The 26,626-nt window shown below is 31.9% G+C and overlaps 1 protein-coding gene across 1 annotated transcript; it reads left to right on the forward strand.

Moving 5' to 3' along the window:
* Positions 1 to 4,139: 4,139 nt before the first annotated feature.
* LOC134681360 (cartilage matrix protein-like) lies at positions 4,140 to 26,626 on the forward strand. The gene is made up of 9 exons (XM_063540957.1): positions 4,140 to 4,386; positions 7,883 to 7,907; positions 14,212 to 14,799; positions 18,480 to 18,581; positions 21,319 to 21,375; positions 21,633 to 22,196; positions 23,118 to 23,150; positions 23,844 to 24,419; positions 25,103 to 26,626. Exons 1-9 carry the CDS (start codon positions 4,336 to 4,338, stop codon positions 25,108 to 25,110), a joined length of 2,004 nt encoding a protein of 667 aa, XP_063397027.1. The 5' UTR covers positions 4,140 to 4,335; the 3' UTR covers positions 25,111 to 26,626.

Below are 26,626 nucleotides of genomic sequence, written 5' to 3' on the forward strand. Positions count from 1 at the left end.
ATTGTTCTCCCTCAAACCACATTGAACTAGTAAGAAGTGTTCTCCTTAAACCACTTTGCATACTCGCAACCACTTCACGCACCATTTCTCTCGTTGGATAACACTATAATTTTTAAATAGATCTTTTTGAATTAAGTGGTACTACGTGAACATGTTAAGTAAATCAAAGTACAAAACATGTTCTCGTTTTTTTTATATAGATTATAGACCGTTGGTTTTCCCGTTTGAATGGTTTTACACTAGTAATTCTGGTATATCTAATAAATCGATAATATTGAATTTATACTTGAGGAACCAGCATACACATGTACATCTTTCAGAGATCGTCCTTAGTTTTTTGGTGGGACTCGTGTTGCAGTGTTTAGTATTCCATGTTGTGTTTTTGGTGGGATTCGCGTTGCAGTGTTTAATATTCCATGTTGTGTTTTTGGTGGGATTCGTGTTGCAGTGTTTAGTATTCCATGTTGTGTTTTTGGTGGGATTCGTGTTGCAGTGTTTAGTATTCCATGTTGTGTTTTTGGTGGGATTCGTGTTGCAGTGTTTTGTTTTCCATGTTGTGTTTTTGGTGGGATTCGTGTTGCAGTGTTTAGTATTCCATGTTGTGTTTTTGGTGGGATTCGTGTTGCAGTGTTAAGTATTCCAAGTTGTGTTTTTGGTGGGATTCGTGTTGCAGTGTTAAGTTTTCCATGTTGTGTTTTTGGTGGGATTCGTGTTGCAGTGTTTAGTATTCCATGTTGTGTTCCGATGGGATTCGTGTTGCAGTCTTTAGTATTCCATGTTGTAATTTGGTGGGATTCGTGTTGCAGTGTTTAGTATTCCATGTTGTGTGTTTGTGCTGTTACTTGTCTTTTTGTCGTTCTTCCCATGGTATTGTCAGAATGTTTTCGACTTATTAGCTTGATTATTCTTTTTGGTATCTTTCGCCTCTATTTCAAATGTTGATGCACTTAAAAAGTTTGTTCTAAAAAATAGCTAGCGTATCAATCGACTTTAAACACTTGCAAACATGTGTACAAAAAGACAGCTATGACAACCAAATGAACTCCAATAATCCTCGACTATAATAGAGGGCATAAGAATACAAACCAGAAAGCGTCTTAGTTTATCTGTAGTTTGTGAGGACAGATATAGACTCTTTGGGTTCTACATCAACAGCATTATGAAACAGACAAGTTATTATTGCTTACGTCCACTTCATTTGAACTCTATTTGATAGTTGTCTCATTTGCAAATAAACAACATACCCTTATTTTTATAAGAGAGATATTTATCAATGATTTTACCATAGTTTGTTCAACCTAGTATGAGTAATACTATCATTCAAAGAAGCATAATTATAACGAAGGAAAATTAATGATCAATCAAAGTCGTGCTTTAAGTTAGATTAAACTGTTGAAGTTTTTTTTAGACTGATCTTACTTCAAAGCCCAATCAGAAACGTACACGTCTGTCGTTCATGTACAACTGACAACGCGATAACTATTGATAAAACCAGACGGGACCAGCAAGCATCTGCCAGATCCTCGTACGGAAAAGCTTTGAATTCACCATTCATATCGCTAACTCGAAATTAGACTTAAGGAAACATATCATTGAAAGTTTATAATCAGTTAAAGGATAACAGCATATAAATTCATCTATAATTTTGCTCAATACTGAGTACTCGTGTATCATTAACTATTATCGTTGAAAGAAACATATTGTAAAAAAACTGATCAATCAAAGTCTAGCGTTGATTAACATATTATAGTTTATATATTCTGGTTTAACTTTCTTACGAGTTGTTAACGGATTGTAAGATGGAAAACATTACTTTATGCATTATCGACAATTATGAGCTATACAATCATTCTTATGAGTAGTATGAGTTAGTAGTACAACTACACGTGGATATCTAAAATTAATTGAAAATATACAGTTTTCATCAATGTTAAAGGTCGTTTGGTGACATGTATATATCTGGCAACACCATTTCCTCCTGTGGTGTTGCTCGATCACTAGAAATATAATATCCCTTTTTATACGCATTAAAAGACAGCAAAAACATGTGACTGCACTATGGTGCTATATTTCTCCTCGTCTTGAAACAGACACATGACACATAAGGATATCCGAACACACTACTCTATTGTTGTATTTTTAAGAATTTTAATGTTAATATCAAGTACTAGTATTGTTTTTCTTTGATACAAATATGTTCCAAGTACCCCATTAAGCAGCTTCCTAACTTCCCGAATTGTTAAAATTATGACACCTAAACATATGCAAATGAAATACTCGAGATTTTTTATGGCATTATCAATTATACAGATCCAATAGAATCGTGGTTAACTTGCAAATATCGTGTAATGTCTTCTGTCAGGGTGTAACAAATGAAGAAGGGTCGATCATAACGGAATAAATAGCCCATTGATCATTTGTCTTGTATAATCAACACCGACTAACTTCCGGATTCGCAGCATGCCATGTTCACCTTTTACAGATTAATACTCACTCTGGATTGCAAAATAACCAATTTTATATTTCAAAACTAAAGCTTATATTATAAAATAAGATTATGTGGTAAGATTTCCAATGACATAACTCTCCACAAGAGACCAAATCACACTGAAATTAACAACTATAGGTAGTCAAAAGTCATTCAACAATATGTAAAATCCTTATTAGGTCAGCTTTAAAAGACAAAAAATACACATGTATAACAATTCTAACAAGAAAACTAACGGCATAATTTATAGAGCTAAATTTTGTTTATAACATAAACGGTATCAATTTTGATGCATCATATGCGCATTTCGATAAGTCATGTCTTTTTCGGTAATGCTCGAAGCCAAAATATTTGAAAATTTTAACCTAAAACAGACGCTGGAGAGAAAATCAAACCAGAAAGGACCTATAATATGATACATTATGCATCAAACATCCGGATACATAATTTACATTTAAAAGACAATAAGGAAAACCTAAAAAAACTGCCATAGTCCTGCACATGCCTGTAATATTTGCCATTGGACGTTTAGTAACCAACAATAAATCACCTAAAACTATTGTTTACATATTCCTCTTGTTTCGTCTTTATATCAAATCGTTGTCAACTATCTGCACTATCAACAAATACCCGAACTTCAAAAGAAATCATTATAGTATACATGATTATTAAAGACAACAATCTCTTATGTAGTCGCGGAATTAGACGTTTTTTTCTGGTGTTTGCTAATACTTTTTGTGTTTCTTGTCTCGTTGAAGTGTCGACAACATCTCAATTTATTCATAGAGAAAAATACCTATAACACTTGTTCAGTTAAAAGTATTTTAGACATTTGTGTTACAGTCATTGACCGTGTTGTAAAATAAACCGGATGTAGATGTAGGTAGAGTGCAGCGACATTATTTATACGGCGATGATAATCCATTTCGTGCCAGTAATATTCGACATCCCAACGAATGGGCTACATGTATGATACTTGAAAAGTAAAATCACAAAAATACTTAACTCCGAGGAAAATTTCAAACGAGAGTCCCCAATCAAATGGCAAAATCAAAAGAACAAACGGACAACTATCATATTCCTAACTTGTTACAGGTATTTTGCTCTGGCTATCATACAGATCAAATCGAATTGATTTATGTCGATTCTGGTTTATTTATAGAATCAAGAACACTTTTGAAAACCAATACATTTTAATTTAACATGTTTAAGTATCCTTATTTTGGGCATTACTAAGCAATAGTGTTCTTTAAATAGCCAAGTTGTTTATAACTGAAAAGTATTCTATTATCATCATTAAATAAAATCAAACATTGCTTCTGAGTGATAGAACAAAATATTTCAAACATTAAAACAATTTTAGCAACTGACTGTGTTGGGTGCAGCTTAATGGAAATACGCTGAGGTGATTGCACATGTTAATAAAATCAAACATCAAAAACGTTATAAATAACTGCACAGCTAACACCATTTTATTACCCTACAAAAAGTAATATAAATACATTTTTGTTGGTATAATGAAAGTATGTTGATTTAGTTTATCTACAAGGTCTCCATATTTAGAATGCTGCACATGCCCACGCTTGCATGTTTGAATTGAAACTCATTCAATATTTTGTCATGTGACTTTACAAGCTCCGCCTTAAGACTCTTACAACTTGTAGTATATAATAACTTGTATTATATGCAACGTAACACTTAGACAAATGACAAAATAGTTAAATCGACAAGAAATACAATTTTATTTAACATATTATACTTGTGATTTAGTTAGGAGATACTGTGCATTTTAAACGGAAGGACTTTTTGACATTTTTCAATTTGATAGCAGTTGTAAATATTGCACTATGGATTACATTATGAAATTTATCATTTTATTTATGCAAATAGTTTTCGCGGTAAGTGTTTTATTGTTATATGTATGTCGTATAAATATACTATTGTATATATTTTAAACAGTAGGGGGTCAAAGACATTTTCAACATATATAACTTGAAAATTTTGTATTTCATTTTTATAAATTTTCACCTTTTTAAGTTCATAACTTGACGATCGTTTCTTAACTTTAATATGCATATAATAAAAACGTAACCAGACTGTTAATAATGCAAATGAGAATATTATACTTTTTCGGTTCTACTAATAAATATATAATAAAAATTGCATTAACGCAGATAAAAGATCATTTGAGCAAAGCCTTATGCATATAATGAGATTCAAAAAAGTATTTGTACTTTCAATATATACTGCCTTTACATTATAAACATTGCAAAAGCAATAAAATTCTCGCATACTTTAATAAGATATTAAATTAAATTCAGACAGTCAAGAGACAGTTATATGATAAAATCAACGGTACTAATTTTACTGTAAAAGATAAGCATTTCGATAAAAATAACTCTTGGAATAACTAATCGAACATCTAAAACGTTTTCATTACAAAAACGCAAAGTATAGCCAAAGCCGACCAGTAACCAGACCTTTCCATGTGGGAGAAATAATTATTTCTAATTCTATAATAATTTCCTTATTTTTGTAACAGCAAATTTTATAACAAAATGTAACACAAAAGACGTATTTTTTACGAACGGTTATACCGCGCTGGTGCCCTTATACTCTCTAAAAAAACAACATGACAACATAAAGGAACCATCTGTTCAGAAGCAAATGATTTAGTCACGTGATTAGCATAGAGTAACTGCCACATTTTTCCAAAACAAAAATCTATTCGATTAATCATGTTATGGAATATAACTCTCGAAACCTTTGCTGATCTCGGTACGAGTTCAGCTACTCTTGGTAGGCCCTTAGGATTGTTAACAAATATATCAACATAAAACAGGAAGATGCATAATGATTGCCTTTGACACAAATATCAACTATAGACCAAAGAAAGAGGGTATTAACAACTACATGTATACCGCGGCTGTTCGGACCTCAACATTGTGCGTACATCTCTTCGACGATACCCTCCAGTATTGAAAAAATACAACATTTCTATTGTAAAATTTTGGTTGAAGGCTCACGCTTTGTTCTTGTTGTTGTTGCTTTTTTGAATGATGTAATGAACAATTCTATAAGACCTTGTTTTTTCATGTTTTCTTGATTCAAAGAAAAGCAGTTAAGTACACTAAACCTTGACATATTTGTTTGCGGTATAAAACTACTGTTGCATTATGATTGCCTATGAGACAAATTTCCACTAGAGACCAAAGAAAGAGAGAAATTACAACTATAGGCGACTGCTCGGGCTTCAACTATGAGCGTACATCTCTTCAACGATGCCCTCCAGTATTGAAAAATACAACATTTCTATTGTAATTTTTTGCTATAAGGATCACGCTTTGTTTTTGTTGTTGTTGCTTTTTCTGAATAATGTTAAATTAATTCAATAATTAATACTTTATTTCTTCACGAAAGCAGTTAAGTGCACAAGACCTTACTATATATTTTTGCGGTATAAAACTACTGTTATATCTTTTTTTTATTTATTGTATCTGTTCTTCATCATACTTGAAATAAAATTGCTGCTTAAGTATCAATAAAACCGCAATCTAAATTTATATATATACCTTTAAAATTTGTGTAAAATAGGTTTTTGATCTCGCTTAAGTATCGCGGTTTTCTGAATCATCAGTGGTTCACAGTATTTGAAAAAAAACCATTACTAATCTGATTTTGGCGATCGTTTTTGGAACAGTCGTAATATTCACATTTTTTGTTTGAATTGTTCCAGATTTTGCGATTTTGGGCCTTTTTATAGCGCGCTACATACGGTTAGAGTTTTGATCCTCGTTCAAGAGCGTTTCGTGACGTATAGGTACATTTGTATTTACATTCCCGTCATGCATTTGTACTAATGTGGATATTTTTATAATTGGCAATTATACCACATCTCTCTATTTTTATTTAACCAAACATGTCAGATTCTCCTTCTTCATGTACAAAGATGTTTTACATGTAATTATTCACGCATTGTACATGAATTCCTTCCGTATCGCTTTTTCTCATTATATAATTGTTTATGTTATTACGCTACAAAAAGTATTCCAAAAGTTATTTTTAGAAGTTAATTAACAATCATCATCTGTCATCTGCATGATGTGCTTTCATGAGAACCATTAACCCGCCTACATTCAATTATCTAAAGAAGAATTTGAAGGAGCATTTCAGAAATGGCAATTGTCGAAAGCATCGTCTTATATTCTATGCCTTTGATTTTATGAAGAGAGACGAAAGATACCGAACCAAATTCATATGTCGAAAATAAACTGACAAAACCATGACTCAAAAAGAAAAGGACCAAGAAAAACAATAATATACAAAAAAACACATGACAAAATAAAACTGAGCCCCAGAACCCCACTCAAATATGGGGGTGATCTTCCTGCTCAACATGCGACACCTGCAGTCGTGTTGCTGATTTTTCGGTAGGGCACATTTCGGGGAAGGGAACGGGATTATAGGTTATATGGAAATTTTGGCCAATAAAAAGTGGAAAATGAAAGTTAACTCTTATTATACACGAATTAATGTTTCTTATTATTTCAATAAGTTTAATGCAAACATTTACAAGTACATACTAAAATAGATCAACGCCGATATATTTAAGTGTATATTCCAAGAAAAGAATCATATAAGTGGCTATGATTTCTCTACAATACGTGTTTATTAGTTGGACTAAGGTTACATATTTTGTTTTATCAAATGTACATATACGTCCTTTATCGATAAACATGTCTGGATATAGCAATTCAGTCAAATAAAAGGCATGATTTAATGAGCAGCAAATCTTCTGTATAATCAAAAAAGATTTAATATTATTTAATATGATGATAGTAAAATTTATAAAGGTTGATTTCCATTTTAATACTTCCTTAAAAAAACACCAGAAGAAGAAGTAATTTTTCTTCTGGTGTTCTTAATTGTGTTGCAAAAATTGCAATACAGATTAATGACAGCAATCAATGCAATGCTAATTTTTAAAATGATATGTAAATTTGGAACTTTGGGTTTCTATATCAATCCTCGGCTACTGACGTAAACTCGGACAAGAAACTAGCATACCATTGTGTACAACCTATAACATATAACACGAAGGATACATTTTTCTGTTTAATAAACAATATTATCAATTTCTAATACTATATGACATTCATGTAAATGTTAAATATCAATTTAAAACTTTTTTTCAGACTTTGCCTTGACTTCTTTTTAGGTTTATCTTTAAAAAACATATCAAGTTTCATTTCAGGTCAACCTAATATTATCTGTGTATTTGGTCCCTGAATCTATCTAATACAAAACAAGCATATAACATATTAGGTTTTATGTCACCTACTTTTTCTGTCTTTAATCTTAACTAAAATAGATTTGATTTTGTTTATTTTACAGGTATCTCAAGAAGACAGCTTGAAAGGTAAGCATGCTGTTGACATTAAATCATTGATAAAAGTTACGTAAGGTTATTGAACAGGGTTTTATCAAGATCTAAGACGTCTTAACATCCTTACACTTCACCACAGTAATCATTGATTTTGAAAAGAAAATTGCAGTCATGAATTAAGTAGCAATTGAATAGTCACTGAAGCATAAATTCAAGGGGATATTCAAATGAAATTGATACACTAGTCATTTTCACTATTTGACATTTATATGCATGTGAAATACTGTAAGAATAGCCCTCCAACGAATATAAATTTGCTTTTATGGGTGTTGCGAAGTCAGGTAAAACTTCACATATAAATACACCTTGCCATCGTCAACCTTGGAAGTCATTCAAAGGAGACATCTAAGACCTAGTTTATGTAAAATAACATAATCCCTAAGTTTATGTTGTCGTTAAAATTATATGTGAAAAAATTAAAATCACTTCTTGAATTCTTCAGTGGTCCGATTGAAATTGTTCGTATTGTTGGGATTTTTGACAGAATGGTTACCTCTTTTATAACCAGAATCATAAGTTCACAAGACCCAATTTAGCCTTAAGAGTACAACTTTACATATTTTCTCCTTACGTCACAGTGAAGAATGTAACGAAATGAGTACACAATTGAGAATGGAAATTGGGAATATGTCAAAGAGACAAGAACCCGACCAAAGAGCAGATAGCAATTGTACTTGTATAACAATCCGGCGTTTTTTGTTTGTTAGAAAAGACGCGACGTAAAAAGAACAGTGAATGCAATTCGTGCTGTAGATACACCATCATAACGGTACAAGCCTGTGTAATGATAGGATAGGGAGGGTGTAAAGCATATTTCTCTTTGCGTATTCTTAATATTTCATTTCATTATCTTCCTCTTAACTTCAGTTCTGTCATCTCGTTTTTTATAATGTAATGAGACCAAAACACCACCATTTGATGCCAAAACTATTTCGCATTATACGTAATCGTTATAGTTTTGCAAATGATATTTTCAATCAAATTTCCGTTGGTTTGCTGTCTCGTCTAAGTATACATATTAAGTTGTGGTACATGCAACACATGTTGACAAATCCTTACAAAATCGCACTCTTTAAGTTGTGAAATGTATGAATAATATATTAATTTGGCTTTGGATCACGCCAATATTAGCAAAGATGTTAGGGATTAAAATCTTCCATTCCAATGCGCCACAAATTGTAAACAAAATACATTTTCACACTGACCGATCGAAAAGTCACTCCACTTAAATCTATCTATTTCTTTAAATTTTTAATCATGATAATATGGTTAACCTTAATGTATACAACTTGAAAGACGTGCTATAAAGTTAATTTTTACGTGATCATTAAATCAGCTAATCATTCTGGATAATTAAACTGATAAAGGTGTCTAATTTTTTAACTTTTGTATTCGTGGTTTGCTTCAGGAAACTATAAAGGCTTAAAAAAAACAATTTATGTCACTGACTCGTCCTAAATAGACCAAGGGGTGTACTTACATATAGACGTTTATTTGATATGTGGTTAAACACTGTAAAAAATACTTAAGATCATGCGAACTGATAAATATTCATTTTTACATTTTTAGGGTTAAAGAAAAAATAAATAAATATTTGTGAAAAGCCCAAAAAATAAGCTATTAACGTTGCTACACTTGACAGAAGTTGTTAAGTATGAAACATCCCTGTTTATTATCATATGATACGGTTTGACTTTAACTTATAATATTATTTTATTATTGCAAGACTATGTTAAAATATATACGAATAATAAAAGTAGATTTTTATAAATGAAGATCTTACCAATAAGATAAGATTTTAAAGCATGAATAAAAATGAAAATTAAATATACTTACACCGACCTACCTCAATTTATTGTCATTTTATACATTTTTTTCGTCTTACATCAACATATATATTTCAAACCCTCTTCAAAACTGATATCAGCTATTTAAAATTATGATATGTATTGTTATTCAATGCTCGCGAAACGAAAAGAAAAAGAAAATAAAAAAAATTAACGAAAATTACCACATAAAAAACCCTACAAATCAGAAAAAAATCATTTTGGGCTACTTTTGGAGATGTCTTATGCTGCTTCTATTTGATTGTTCTTATTAATACGGGGTCCGGTCCGCGATCGACATCAAAGCGAAACAGAGTTCCAAAAAATTCAACTATCATACATGTAATTATGTACTATATCTCAGGCGCGGATCCAGAGGGGGGTTTCGGGGGTTGGACCCCCTTTTTTTGGACGATCAATGCATTTGAATGGGGACATGTAATTGTACCCCCTCTTTGTCCTGGGTTAGGAACCCCCCTTTTTAAAATGGCTTGATCCGCCCCTGTATCTTGGTATTGTCGTTAAGTTATAATTGTTAGAACAGAAGGTAACCAGACGTATATATAGTTTTGCTCTCAAGTATGTAGAAAAGAAATATTTTATGTCATAATTCTGATACCACTATTACTTATATCTCGTCGCTGTATATAATAATTACCCCTCTCGTTAGATCATGTCTTTTGTTTGGTATAATTGCCAAATCGTATGACGAAATTGAAACGTTGGTAATACGTCAATTAGACATCATACTTCCTTTTCTGATTATTGGATCATTCACAAAAAGAATATCTGGAACTGCCAAAAAATATTAGGCAGTCATAAAACATACCAATCATAAGCCAACTATCGACTCTTCCATTAAGAGATAAAACAAAGAAAAACAACACGTGGCCCCGAAAGTACAACTTATTGCAAGAGCCCACCAATAACTAGTCGGTCAAAATTGGTAAAACTACATTAAAAAAAAAAGCAAAAAAGTCTAGATAAATAAAAAAAACCCAACACCGAATCAACTAATTGCTTAGAAAAGTTCAGAAATAAAATCGGAAACAAGAAAACCTAATTCAAATAATTCAAACGAAGCATAAATAAAAGCACGCGAAACAGACAACTCGTGGATTCTTTATCCCGCCAATTAAAATCTTTAGGAAGTCAAGTCAACACTGTTTTACATATAAAAAAACTTGACACTGCTTAAAATATTTCCCACAGACAAACACTCATATATCAAAAAGGTTGAAAACAATCTTATTTTGATTTAATAGCAGACGATAATTTGCATTTTCTTTATCATGATACTTGATGAAATCAAACCGACAGTAAAAGATATGATTGTGATATATAGATGAAGGTCTGGGTGGTTTATAGAATAGAGAAGCATGGGTAAAAAGATAAGAATATAAAAAGTGCACCAAAAATGCAGAATAAAGAATAATTGTATTCTAAAATATAGATAGTATTGACATATTCTGTGATAAATATAAAGAAAAATATATAATGGGCAAAACAATTTAAGAACAGACAAAATTGGCATATTAAGTTACAGAATAAAAAAAGATGGACACCCACCCATCCAGATCCCCATACATACATGTATATATATGCATAATTTTGAATTACAAATAGGATTAGCCTGATAATTTAAACTGAATCATTTGACCAACTTGAGATCATATATATTTGATAACAAAAGAAATATACACATAAAATTTACTAACAATGGAAATTTGCATACATAACATAAAATTTAACAAAAAAATAAGCCCTGGTTAGTTTTACAAACAAGTTCTGTGGTCTATTTTGGTGCATTGATAATGCTAATTCTGAAACCTTTTGAGCTGTCTTCTAGCGAAGGATATTATGTGGTTATGAAGATCTTATCAAATCATGTGCAGTCTCAGTTTTTCAGAGAGATGTTTATGAAGAAAAAAAAATGGAATGAATCATTTCAATCTAAACTTTTGTTTAGCCGGTGACCATTTATACTGTTCTTTGGAATAATTAGAATTCAAATTTGTTTTGAACGTTCGCCCACGAAATAGCTGAATTTGTTACAAAGCTGTGATTATGAATAACTTTTATAGACAAAATATGTTTAGTTTCAATATGGCACCTAAACATGCAAAAACTGTTTAACCGCGGTGACCATTTGAACTTTCTTTCAGAATATGACCCGTTTTTGTTTTGAAAATTTCGCCCATCGAATAAGTTGATCTTTGTAAAAGAGCTGTTATTATATTTTCTAGACAAAACGTTCGGTTTCAATATTAAAATCTAAACATGCAAAAACTGTGTATCCGTTGACCATTTGACCTGTCCTTGAGATGACCAGTCATTGCTTTGAAAATTTCGCTCTCCAAATAACTTATTTTTAACAAAGCTACACAGACTAATGTTTAAGTTTCAAATTGACACAATTTTGTTCCTTATTAATCTTTTTTCAAAAGCAATATTTTGATTCATCTGTCTTAATATAATCTACGAAAGATGTTTTAATGGTCATTTAGATTTTATCAAATGAATTAGTTTCAAATTTACATTAACTGTTTCTTTTTATATATATTATAGATGTACGCGCCGATTGTAGTAAGCACAGTTTTACGTACCAGTTCAAGACCTTTTGACCTTTTTGTCCAGCTATGACATTCTATCCCTCTGAATGATTAAACAGTGATACTGTTTCAAATTTTAACAAAGCTGTTTTAACAAAAATTTAATGTAAACAAAAAATAAACTCAGCATTCATACGGCTATGCATATTTAAGTTATTTGAAGACCTTTTAACCTTTTCACCGAAATATGGTCAGAACATTACATTTGGTACTTAGATGTACTTATGTATACATGGGGTACTTGAACATTTTCTTTTAATTTTTGGTTTTTAATGTAATATATGAGAATATAAAAAAGAAGATGTGGTATGATTGCCAATGAGACATCTATCCACAAAAGACCAAAATGACACAAACATTTACAACTATATTTCACTGTACGGCCTTCAACAATGAGCAAAGCCCATACCGCATAGTCATCTACAAAAGGCCCCGATAAGAGTCCGGATTTGGGGTCCTTTATTTCTGTAGTCTTTATTTTTAGACTATTTTCCTCTATTCTGCATGTACACTTTTTGCCCATAGTTTTTTTATTCAATATATTTCAATAAATCATTATTGTTTTTTTTTTAAATCTATTTTTGGTACATTTTTTTCTATCTTTAAATAACTTTGGAACATGTTTCCCTATTCTTTGTATATTTTGGCCATTATTCTTTATTCTGTTAATCCCCATCCACATCATCATATACAGCTTTAATGGATGACGCAAACAAAGTGATTACAAATAGGCTAGCTGATCAGTACACTATGCAAAAACACCCGAGTCCGCGATCCGAACAAATGACAGTCACAAATATAGGAAGACAAACAACACCTAACACCCACGGACCAAACATATAATAGTTTCCGAATGTGAAATGTTTCCAATAACTTGTATTTTTGAGATGCAAATACGTATTTCATGACATGTTTTCAAATTAAAATCTACTTTTTTGATTTATGTTTTTACCATTTAAAACATCGTGTTACTATAAGATAGAGCCATGTTAACCTTCGTACACTCATTTATCGAACTTTTTACCAGTCCTTAAAAATATCATCTATTATTCAAATAAGGTATGATGATGATCGTCTTAAAGAGTCAAATTTCACCAAAAAAACCAACATTTGTGAATTTTATTTTGATAACAAACAATGGATTCGTGATAAAACTCAAATTTAACTTATTCAAATTATTTTGAAATGTCCTTCAAATTGTAACGTAAACATTGCTGAATGGCTATTTATATGTACGTTGATTTGAGATAAAGAATATTAGCAAATTCTGTCTTTATTAAAAGTTAACATCTTATTATGGTGTCCGTTTAATCCAAAGTTTATTTGATATGTTTTAGTATGACCCCGTGTACCTTAAGATCATATCAATTATTGGGTTTCTGAGGTCTTTCCTGAATATATTTGTGAAAAAAGGTTTCAAAATCCTTACCCTTAATACATTTAGATAGTTTGTATTAGAGGTAAAAGAGTCTTCGAATTCTGCAATCTAATTGGATGCCTTGTCGTGAACTGATGTTAGACCGGAAGCACGTCTAAATCTTAAGACGCAACTGAGCACACATGATAGTAAAAGTTGTAAACACATATCCAATGGGCCTTTAATATACCGTTTCTATGTCTTTTTTTACTCAAGACTGCATAGTCATGACCATAGATGTACGGCACGACTAACTTTAGAATTCAAAAAACGTAAAACAAAATAAGTATATAACTGGTCATTACAATAATAGGCAATTAAATATGAAACAGCAGGTTTGTACATGTAGTTCAGTATTCACAGAATCAAATAAACTGAAATTTAAAGATCATGCGTAACATTATCAAATTCCTTCTTTGCAGCAATTGAATACTACTGTGGAAACAAGCCAGCCGACGTCGTATTTCTACTGGACTCGTCTAACAGTATATGGGGACCAGACTTTCGAAAACAAATCGACTTCGTCGAAAGCATAACTGATATGTTTACAATTGGTAAAAACATAACGAGAGTAGGCGTTATAAGCTACAGTCATGATATAAGAGTAGACATTGATTTGGACGAATATTACAACAAAAAAGAATTATTTAAAGCCATTCAAGATATAGACCAGTACCATGGATACAAAACAAACACAAAGAAGGCGATCCAGTACGCTAGAAAACACATGTTTGGCCACGACGTGAACAAACGAGACAAAGATACAGTCGCTAGGATCATCGTTGTCTTGACCGATGGTCAATCCAGTAACATGTTAATGACAGTATGGGAGTCCATTAAAGCCAAAAATGCGGGCATACGGATGATTTCCGTTGGAGTTGGTCCAAAGATCAACATCCGGGAACTGAATATGATTGCCAGTAGTCCACCGTCAGAACACATGTTCTTAGTCAACAGTTTTGGAACATTGAACACAATTAAACAGGTGCTGGCGATCCAAACTTGTAAAGGTATGTTGATTATGCTCTTAATTTGTAAGTAAACTTTTAAGGTACATATAATTTGTACATGTGATTGTAGGTCAAATTTGAATTTCTATTCAAAACCGATTAAGTATGTGAGTAAACATTGATTTTTGAACTGAATCTAGTCATTTCGAACCATTGCATTTTCGTAAAATATTTAATGTAAACCGTGAGAAACTTGAATTTTTGTTTGTTTGATAAAAAAAGGGGGATGCTACTGTGTTTCGTAGCATTTCATTTCATGATTTCGTATCGTATCTTATTCTTATTAGTCCTTGACACTTTGTATCAACAATGGTTTGGTTGAATAATTTTGAATACATAGGAAATGAAAAAAATGTCAATGATGGATGATTTTGTAATCCGAATCAAATTAAGATTGCTAATAAAAATACCAAAACTTAATGATGTACAAAAATGCAATAGTATAGGGCAAAGAAAGTGTTCCGAAATCATTGACATATACATTTAAAGATCAACTAATTCAGAACACAAAAGATTATTTACATTGATAGCGTAATCAAGTCATCATTTTTGTAACATATGTAATGGTATGCGAGCTATCCATTTCACTTCAAACGATCAGCGTCAAGGGTTCAAAGGTTTTCATTTATATATTGTATATAAACTTATAAACCGCAGGCATACCTTTATTACTTATATTCACACAAGGACAGTGTGTTTTACTTACTTTGTTAGTATGACTTAATATACACACCCTTTAACTTCGTTAGAAAGACAAGTTTTATGTGAACGCGTTTGAATGGAAAGTTCAAGAGCTGACAATTTAATTAATAGTTATCAAGACAATTTTCTTACGTTTTGTAAGTGCAACTTTACCATGTTTACGACATCAATCAATATATGAACAGTGTGCAATCTACAATGTCAATGACCGATTATCGTTTACTATATTTTCACTATGAAACATCTATTTCGATGTATAAGCATGTTCTACAAATAGGAGCTTCGGTGGCCAGGTGGTCTAAGTATTTCACCAACAAAAGAAACAAAAATCATAAACAGCAATAACTAGTCGGTTCTTATTGAGTTTTTATCCTTAAAAATTGCGCGCAAATCTAAACAAAAGCTGCATGCAAACGTAGTGATTTTTTGGTGAAAATGTAATGCACCAAACTGCGGGTTGTGAGTACGAACCCCGCTCGTAACAAACTGAGTTAGAGATGTCAGTTTCCTTCCCGCAAGTCGTTGGGTATAACCATGTTCTCGTGCTTCCTACGCAACTAAAATCTGGCCGCACCAATATAACAAATAATTGTATAAGTGGCGTTAATCACACACAATCAATCAATGAAGCTATGTCGATTAAACAATTCCTTGAATATGTCCGGCATTTGAAATAAAAGATGTTTCACATGATCAACCAGTAATCGACCAATTATGTTTACAATCCATGTCTGCTCGAAAGACGTCTTGTCGTCTGCTCAAAAGAACGTCTGCCTGATGCAGCGTATAATGAAAAAGCTTTAACTTTCAACCTTTCTCTAAGAAGTAATTAATTAAGTATTATTTCTCCTAATCAAAATTGAAGCATGAACTGTTTTTTTCTCAAGAAAATGTCATAAAACCGTACGTTTGATTTAAATAGCACGTGAAAAATGGATTTGCGGAATTACTCTCCAATCTAAATGCAATCAATTCAGATTTGACGTTGCAGAAATAAATCAGACGCTTTTTGCCTAATTACCCAATTAAATCTTGCATCAGGAAGACGCGTTTCATATGCAATGCATGAAGACAAAATGTAAATACAATGATAAATTGAAGTACAAGAGTTTAAAGTTCAAAAGTTCAAGGTTGTTTTGCGTTGCATAACAATATAAGGAAAATCTCATAGCAGTCCGTTCTAAAAATAGCTAGCGCTTCAAATTGAAAAAAAAGCACTTGAAGATATTTAAGTGAATTCTTTAAATCAACACTTAACCCATATAACTGTAATATGTAATGATAGATTTCCTTTAAAGAAGTATCATACACATTTTAAAGTTTAAAAGTTGGGTTTTCATAAAGACAGATTCAGATTATTAATATACAATCGCATGCTGATAAATGTAATTGACATTTATAAGTTTAAAATCAAATAAGTATATGACATAATGACTTAAACTAAATGGCGGAAAATGAAATTGATATCGACTGAAATACATCTTACTATTTTCTGTGTAAATAACTTTTAACTTTTAATTTTTCAACTTGAAATGTCATATACATGTACTGTAGCTTTTTATAATAACACAATAATCATTGTTTGCCTGGCATGGTTTCAGTGTTATCGAAAATTTCAGTTTCCAGCAATTCAATATTGCGACTAACTTTTGATGGTAAATTCTAGCAAATTAAAACATTTTTTACGTAAAGATTGCATTTTATGTTCTTTTTCACGGGTTCAACTGAACATAAAGCATTTCTTTTCTATACAAGGCTTAATAACACAAAACACAAACATACTATGGGATGTAGGTTTGCAGCATCTAGTCGAGACAAAAGGCGAAAGAGTGCCAAGGTATAAGAATCAGAAGCGCCTCCTCATCGTAAAATATACAAAATGAATTGTTTTTGTCTAACCCTATTGCGCTAAAAGCTTATCTGATTCTAGTATAAGATGAAGGCTTATATATTTTACTCAATACTAAGGTATCTTCTTGTGGCTGCAAAGAACAAAAATGTACTCCGAAGAATCAATCTTAAGACTTGCTAATTAAGTGAATAAGTTGGTTTATCAGTACTTGCTATCATAACTATACTACCTTGTCAATAAATATCGGTCTTGCTATTGTGAACTATAGTATCAACGTGTGTTTTATGAAAACTGATATCACTCAATATTATAAGCGAGAATTCTTTGTATCTAAAAAATCAAGCATATGCCAATTATAACATACAAAGTAACATATATATAGTTGGACAGGTTAGAATTATCATGATACAGGTTAAATAGAAAGTTAACTTCTTTCTTTTGTATGGGTTTCGCCTATCCATCAAGTACAGAGAATCACGGCCAGGTCCGCATATTACACACATGTACACTGTATAATCTACAGTTACAACACCAAAAAACATAAAGCGGCAAGGTCCACATAAAGATATTTTTAGCATCAAGTTTCAATACAAACATGGAAAGATATGCAATATCCTATCCTTCAAGGACAGAACATCACGGCCAGGTCCGTGATACAAGCGGCCAGGTCCGCATATTTAACATATGTACACTGTACAATCTACAGTTACAATATCAAAGAAACAAAACAAAAACAAATTTCAAGGTCCGCATAAAGAAATTTTTACTCAAAATTCATTCATTCATTTTAGCATCAAGTTCCAATCCAGACATGTAAAGATAAGCAATATCCTATCCTTCAAGGACATAAAATCACGGCCAGGTCCGTGATACAAGCGGCCAGGTCCGCTTATAAAACACATGTACACTGTACAATCTACAGTTACAACATCAAAAAACTAAAACAAAACAGACCTTAACAGTAATTGAATTAAACGTGTAGACTGATTGAATGCAAACCGTCGAATGATTTAAATCCCGCTTAGGTATGCACGGGTGAATGTACCCGTGCAAATTACTACACGTAACGGTATTCGTTAAGCCTTATAACGAAAAGAAATTTATGTAATTTGTCTGTCTTTTTCAGTAACACCGAAAACAACAACGTCAACGACACCTGTTCCGACAACCACTACAACTACACCTACTACGACGACGACAGAACCGACGACAACAACAACACCAACAAGTAAGCATAACTAGTAATAAACATGCAAGATTATTAATAATCTAAAGTTTACTTACCTTCCACGTCATTTGGTATCTGGTGGAGAGTTGCCTCCTTTTAGCTCACCTTCCACATTTTCTTATAATGAAAAATACACTGTGTTTCTGCGGTATTCTTTTTGTTATGTGTTTGAGGGTGATGGTCAAAAGATACTATCTTTATGTTTTGATTTTGACTTTTTTCTTCAGTTTGAGAAAAAAATAAAGGGAGGGTGGGTTATACATTAGAACAAAGAATTGCCATTATTTATCTAAATTTTATTATTAGCAGAAGGTGACCTAAACGGTCCAATCAAAAATTATATACACATACTTTTTAACCAAATTAAAACCAGCATCAAGGATCTGTAGCAAAAATACAAACTTTTTCTGCATATACGCTTCCTGCAAAAGCAAGCTTGTCTTGTGGATCCCAGATGTCATCGACGAATTATGTTCTCTTTTTAAAAGAGCGAGATGAGGGGGAATTGTGGTGGGCTTATCAAACATTTGTTAGTCATTGGAGTTGATGAGCACATTATTTATCGATTTGTTCAACTGATTTTTATGTCCGGGAAAGTTCTGTGTTGCACTCAATTCGTTCTTCGAGAGGGAAGACGTCTATTAAAACAGCCTGGTTATAAAGTGCGCTAAGATTTATGACGCCTTATGCAATATGATATGCATGCACTTTTCTAAAGAAGAAGGCATTTCTATATATGATGATAAAAATATAAATTATTAGCATAATTTGCCATCAGGTAATAGAAAGTTTTATGATCTCACAGTTAAATATATTTACGTCCCATTAATCAAGGATATTTGATATTATATACTGCAAAAAGGATGCACATAAATGGATATTTATATTTTAATAGTCCGTTGAAATAATTTCAAAGACAATTTTTTAAAATAATGGTGGTGCACTTGTTAGAAAGGGAAATTTATGAAAATCATTATGATGTTGTGAATAAATATGACTAGGGTCTATATAGTTGTGAAATTAATAAAACATACATGTACGAAAAAAAAATTATTTTAACTTTGTTCAGAAAACCTCAGTGATGTTGATATGATCTTTATTCGGAAGCTTAATGATTTTGATCTAAACTTTATTAGAAAATTTTAAATAATTTTGATTTAAACTTTTGTTCTAAACGCACCATAAAATGGGTAAATCCCACAAAAGAAAAAAGAAACATCAGAGAAAAACATACTGGTATTTAAATTTGTTTCTTCAAAACCCTAAATAATGTTGATTTAGAGTTTTGTTCCGAATGCACTTGTGTTAATCCCATGAAAAGAAAAATGATCTGACTGCTTTCCTGTCCCCCTAGGCTTATATACTAGTAAAAGTTGTGACTTTGTTCACTTGTATCGAGACACGGGGGCTAATAAGATGATCACTGTTGCCAAATTAGTTTTTATAAATGAGAGGTTCACCTTTCTGTGGTGGGATTATTATAATTCAGTAAACATTGTCTTCTTGTCAAATTAAGCAATTTATTATTGTTTGTTAAAAAACACTGTAGATAACAAAACTATGATTATACTGAAGAAAGATAAAAGAAACAAAACTGTCCTGCTTTGGTTTCCCCTTTTAAAGTCATGATTTAAGAATTGAATCCAAAGAAAAACGATTAAACAAATTATGAATTAGAACAAATTTTATAGAAAATTAAAATTTAAGTTATCCTAACATTAGAGTTTTAGACTGCTGTCTTGACTTATTTTCCTATCTACAGAAACGCCTTTCGATAAACCCTTTTCCACAAAATACACCAGATCTAGATGGGAGTTGAAGTAAAAACTTTACAAATGAATAAAACGTCCTTAATTTTGATATGAGGCCCTGTGATGTGGCTTTTCTAAGTACAAAATGGCCTAAGTTTTTGAGGAAAACCATAAAATTGCTGACTTGATATATATGGAAAGACTGAAAGTAAAACATAGATACCCAGTGGGCGGATGATACTATATAATTGATAACAATAAGGGGAAAAAAGATAAAAGTTGATACCGATATATGCTACAGTAACATTAAAACATTTCGACTCTATTGAATTATTTCAAATGAGTTTTTAGAATTTCTAATCTAACATAAGTAGATCAGATATCTAAAAAAGAACATTTTTAACTATTTTCGTATTTTATGGGGCAATAAAATGGTTCCCATGCAACTGTCTAAAATATTTAACAGAGAATTTTTTTTTTTTGAAATATGATAAGGTTTAAGTAGACTCGTATCATTGAAAAATGAAACAAGCATAAATAATTTTCGTTGATAAATAAAAAATGAATCACACAAAAAAATGTTACCGAATTTCGAAAGCGGTAAATCTAAGTGGTATGAAACAGGCGTGTAATGTACAGATTCGTAGGATTTTTGTTAAATTTATTAATCAATTAAAAGAAATAAAAAATGGTTGAGTTTTTTTTCAAAAAATGTCAGCTTTAAAGTTTTTTCCTAATGCACTAGTGTTCATTCCATGAAAAAGGGGAAAATGAGCTAAATGCTTTCTTGACACCCTTTATCATGTTTGACATTTGTTTGGTTATCTTTTCCATACCACTTATTTGTCACCTATAAATAATGGGATGCACATATTTTTGATACCGGTTACTTTCTCTTTCGTCATAAATCTAATGCGGTCATTGTGTATAATCGTACTTTGTTTTAGGTATAGATATGTAAACTTATATAATCTATTTACTTCCAGCTACAACTACACTTCCGACCACTACGACAGAGTCATTGTATGCTGCTGCCAGAAGAAGTAAGTACAATATGCACATGATATATAGATGTAATATCTTACTTTCTATACAGTTCTAGGAATATTAATGGTTAATAACAACCGCGTGGATAACGTGCATATATTTGTTCATAAGGGATAAGAGTTGGCGTGGTTTGTTTTAAACGGTGACCATATATAGCATTTTGGAAGATACATGTATCGTCTATGCATTGAATTTTTGATAATTTTGTCGATAAAGAATGAAAATATAAACTAAATTTTTATTTTTCTTTCAGTTTGCTTCGCTGATGGTGTTACCGATATTGTCTTTGCTTTCGATTCTTCAAACAATGTTCGACCAAACGAATTTAAAAAACAGCTTGAATTTGCCAAACGTATCATGCACAATTTTGTCATTGGTCAAAATAAATCAAGAATAGGAGCCATTTTATACAGTGACCAAGTTCAACAATTAATTGATTTACCACAATACGAAACTCGTGAAGGACTTAGCTTTGCTTTGGATCGAGTTGAAAAATCCGCAGGTGGTACTCGAATGGATGAAGCCATTCGATACATCAGGACAAAGTCGTTCCGAAGAAGCGTCTCAAGACGTCACGCAGCTCAAGTTGCTATCATTATCACAGCAAGCCCCTCCTCCTCGTTACATAGTACAAAGAAGCAGGCAGCCGAAGCTAGAAGGGCGGGAATCACATTGATACCAATAGGAATTGGTGATGTAAATATCGAGGAACTCCGAGCGATTGCAGGTACAACAGACGACAGCTATCAGCATATCTTACCTACGTTCGATGACTTGGATTTTGTTCTTCCAAAAGTCGCCATTAACACATGCGAAGGTAATATATTTATAAATCAAATGGATTTTTGTTTTTTAAGTTTTAGTCAGTGTGTATAGAAATAATGTTTGAAAAAATGAAGACAACACTAAATAACTCATATTACTGACACGTTTTGCAGCAGTAACGCGAAATGTCGATTTTTTCTGAAAGCCAGGATATATATCAAAACCGAAATCGTAGACCAAAAAGGAACTTATGTACATTAAAAGCAGACCTTGAAAAATTCAATACTTCACGCAAACGCCCGTCGAATTAGTTTTACAATTATAATTATAAAAAAATGCATTTATTCTCAGGTTCTGTAATGTGAAGAATATAAACTGTAGGAAGGACTTTAAATTAGCTTAAGACTTAGAAATTTGGGTTTTATGTTAACTTAATACTTTTGTAAATCATTTCACTTATATTTGATAGAATACTGCATGAATTTATGTCACACCAACATTTATACACCCATTTTCAATTACAAGTACTTTAGACGCTTAGTTTCATGCTAAATGTAATGTTATCGAAATCTACACATTTTTTCACATTAATTAAAATGTGTTTCAAAGATGTTTCCAATCACGTAAGCTTCGCACGTTCTGATGACAGAGAACACAGTCACGTGACACAGTACACAACAATTCATCTCTCTAAACATCATCAGCATTAATCTGTTTAACAGATAGGTGTTGCATAACCCATGCATGCATACGTTGAAGATTTGCGGATTATAAATTGTCCTTCAAATTTTTAAAAAGTTTTAAAATTTATGTAAAATTATAAATATGTTAATTCAGCCAGGTGTATCCATTTTATATATCGTATGACATGTTATCGTCTTAATTTTAAAACCTACACATATTTGTATATTAATTTTGTTTGAATATTTAAATGGGTAAAAATTGTAAACAAATTTTTCTTTTTAACTTTCAGTTACTGAGCCAGCAATTACAGTTTCGGATATGTGTAAGTATCAATGAACTTGAATTAGGTCTAATGATATTCTATGACCAAGACTTCAATAATTGGTTGAACTTATTTCATTTCATGCTTGTGATATTTAATGGAAAAAAAGGAAAATTTGTCATATAATTCGGATACTTTCCACCCTCACCTTACGTTTGCATTTTTGCATTCTTCACTTTCGGGTTGGTTCTTATCTTACTGTTTTAAATAACCACTTTAAAAGATTCGAAACAATAAAAGATAACAACGATATTTCAAGAATCATCCAAGCCAAAAAAAAGTAAGTCTGGTTATGCAATTCACCTCACCCTGATACAATCAAATTTCACACTTAAGCTGTTTTATATAAACATTTGAAGAGTTGTTTATTGTTTTATTGAAACACGTACGTTAATGTAATTCTACTGATATGTATTTTACTTTTTTAGCATACGTCAGACTTGCTACATGACCCTTCTTATGTTTTTTCTTTAATTTTACCCCTTTAACAGTTTTACCACTATAACTAAGAGATTACCATTAAACTGACATCTGCAGAGGAAGGGCCATCAGTATGCCGACAGTTTTCGGTAAACATATAAATTAGTAAGAAAGAAAGGAAGGGTATTGAAGCAAGTCTTAACTTACGTTACAAGAGTTTAAGTTTATCAAATGAAAACGACGTTCAATTTTTATGTTTTTTTTTGTTAATAGCATGTGGATCAAGACAAGAGGCTGACTTGATGTTCCTTCTAGATAGTGTAAACGCTGGTAAAAAGAACACAAAGAAAGCCTTAGCATTTGTACAGGATCTTGTAAATGATTTAGATGTCGACAAGGATAAAATTCAAATAGGCGTTATGGCAGAAGACGCATGCGCAGTTCACACAAAAGGTGAAACCGGATTCAAACTAGGATCTAAGAAAACAAAAGAAGACGCGGTGGAAGCACTCGCAGACGAAGGTAGTGCCGACTTTGGAAGTATGCTAAAAAGGATGCGCAGAGGTGCTTTTAGTCATAGGCATGGAGGCAGACGGGATGCGAGAAAAATAGCAATTTTGATCATTGATGGTAATTTGGATGATCCCTTGAAAGCACTTTCGGAAGCACAAAGAGCTCGACTTCATGGTATTGAGGTTTACGTGATACAAGTTGGGGATGACCAACCACAAGAAGAGCTAATGATGATGTCGGACTCGCCTTATGGTGGAGTCAAGAATTTCTTTAAAGTTAGCAACTATAACGAACTCAGATCGTTAAAGAAGAATATTTGGGATTCTTTGTGCGATGGTAGGTTTATAAATACAACAGTGTTTTGTTTCTGCCTTTGATTGTTCTGCTTCTGTATAATGCAGATTAACTTGAAGAATAGAAAGTCACTTTTGCCTTGCGAGTCGAAAAGAAATTCCAAAAAATCCGCGCCTTTTTCGCACCTATACCTAAAGTTTAACATATTGTGCATATACTTTAACATAAAATGCAACATATTTTGACATAATAGGCTTCATATCTATTTAAAAAAATTGTTTTCCAAATTTTTTAAAATAAGTCTTATAGTTTTAAATCCTGTTTTTTTAAAGGCCTGTTTATTTGACACAAAATTTGCCACTTTGAAATTTCAGGTACATCATTATTGTTCACGAAAAGCTTACGATCTTGTCGTCACAAAAAGATTTAAAACTGTCATGTTCTTTAAATGCAATTTAGCAATGTATTGCCAACGTGTACTTTACATTTATACATTATATATTAGAAATGAACAGAATTTGGCAAAATACATATATCTAAAAAAAAAACATGGCGTCTAGCAAAAAAAAATTGACAAACTATTTGACAATACATCGATTTTAGTTTGAACCATCAGTTAGGGTAAACACGTGCATTTGTACCATGATCGATCTATTTTAACAGATGTTTGTTTGCCGTACATCAGAATTCATTGTCGTAACCTATTTCTGTTTTTTTCTTTACAGAATTGTAGAAACCATGACGTATATTTCCAGGGACCAATTGATCAGAATGATTGCTTATGTCTACGTAAGAATGAAAAAAGTGAATGTGATAAACTGTCAGACAGAATTCGTTTTTATAAATCGTATTTATGACATTATATGGATGTGGAGAAGTATGCGTTGTGGACAAACAATCCCGTTCGAAAGAAATTGATGAGAGAATAATTGAAGTAGCCTTAAAACACAAGTGTGAATGAACGTTAAACGTTCGAGTGACGTTGAGCATTACTTAAGAAAAACGTTCAAGTGACCTTGAGCATAACTTAAGAAAAACGTTCAAGTGACACTGAACAATAATGAACGTGAAACGTTCACGTGACCTTGAAGGTGTTTTCTGAAACATAGACTCAGATGTACATGTTTACTCAGGGAGTTAGTGCTCATGTAGATGAACTTGATATGCCAGTTATTGTTTTTTAATTACGATTATGTCTTTCATATTACTTTAAAAGTTATGTCTTTGTAAATATTCATTATGTACCATGTAAATTGTACCATTGATCATAACACATTGAAAACTTATATGCTACTTGCATTTCATAATCATTTTCGCGAAGTTTTTGGAAATCTCGTCACCAAGCGAGATTTTGCGAGAAATATGTTTATTGCTTTGAGTCTTGTTCCCTGTTTTATGATGGCAATATACATATAGAATCCATTGGGGTTATGCGTAATTAGCGTATTTCGGATGCAATGGACCGTCTTCTTCTTGCACCAAGAATGCTATTTAGTCATGTAAACATGTACAGATTAGATCAAGTTGATAATTTTACTTCTTTTCAAATGGCAATATCTGTTTTGTATTAAAACAAAGTATCTGTTATTAGATATATCAATATTCTCCTTTACCGAAACAGGATTTGTTTTAAGGGAGGTGCTCCTGAGAATTAGGCGTACCATATTTTGACAAAAAAGACTGTTTTACTCGTCTGATTCATACATATTGTTATATTTAAAGAAGTAATTTTATTGATGATGGGGTAGATGACACCTGGAGAGGATCCGAGAGGGGAATATAGATCTCATGATATATGCTTCAAGTATGTGATACTAACCTAGACGTTTAGCTTTACTATTTTACAAATATATTTATTGTATACACCAGTAAATTAACAATGAACTTTTATGATCGTTCTATCTTGACAGAATCTATGATTGTCTATCCGAATATAAATTTATAAATGACTATAATTTACTGATGTAAAATTTATGCAAATTTACATGCATTCAAATGGATATACAGTTGAAGACGGGTTTGTTATCTTCTCGAAAAGAGTCAGTCGTTTTGATTACATAAGTAAAAACACCTCTTTTGATGAAACATACATTACTTCAGAAAATATGAAAACCCTGTCTAGTCAAGATGAAAAGATTCATGCTGTTGTTGTTATTCTACTGGTGAATGTTTTGTATATTTAATACTATGTCGTTATAATATATGTACCATTTTTATATGTTGACAAAATAAAGTTATACAATCGCTTA

The sequence above is a fragment of the Mytilus trossulus genome, chromosome 8 (genome assembly GCF_036588685.1).
Source record: "Mytilus trossulus isolate FHL-02 chromosome 8, PNRI_Mtr1.1.1.hap1, whole genome shotgun sequence".
Lineage (NCBI taxonomy): Eukaryota > Metazoa > Mollusca > Bivalvia > Mytilida > Mytilidae > Mytilus > Mytilus trossulus.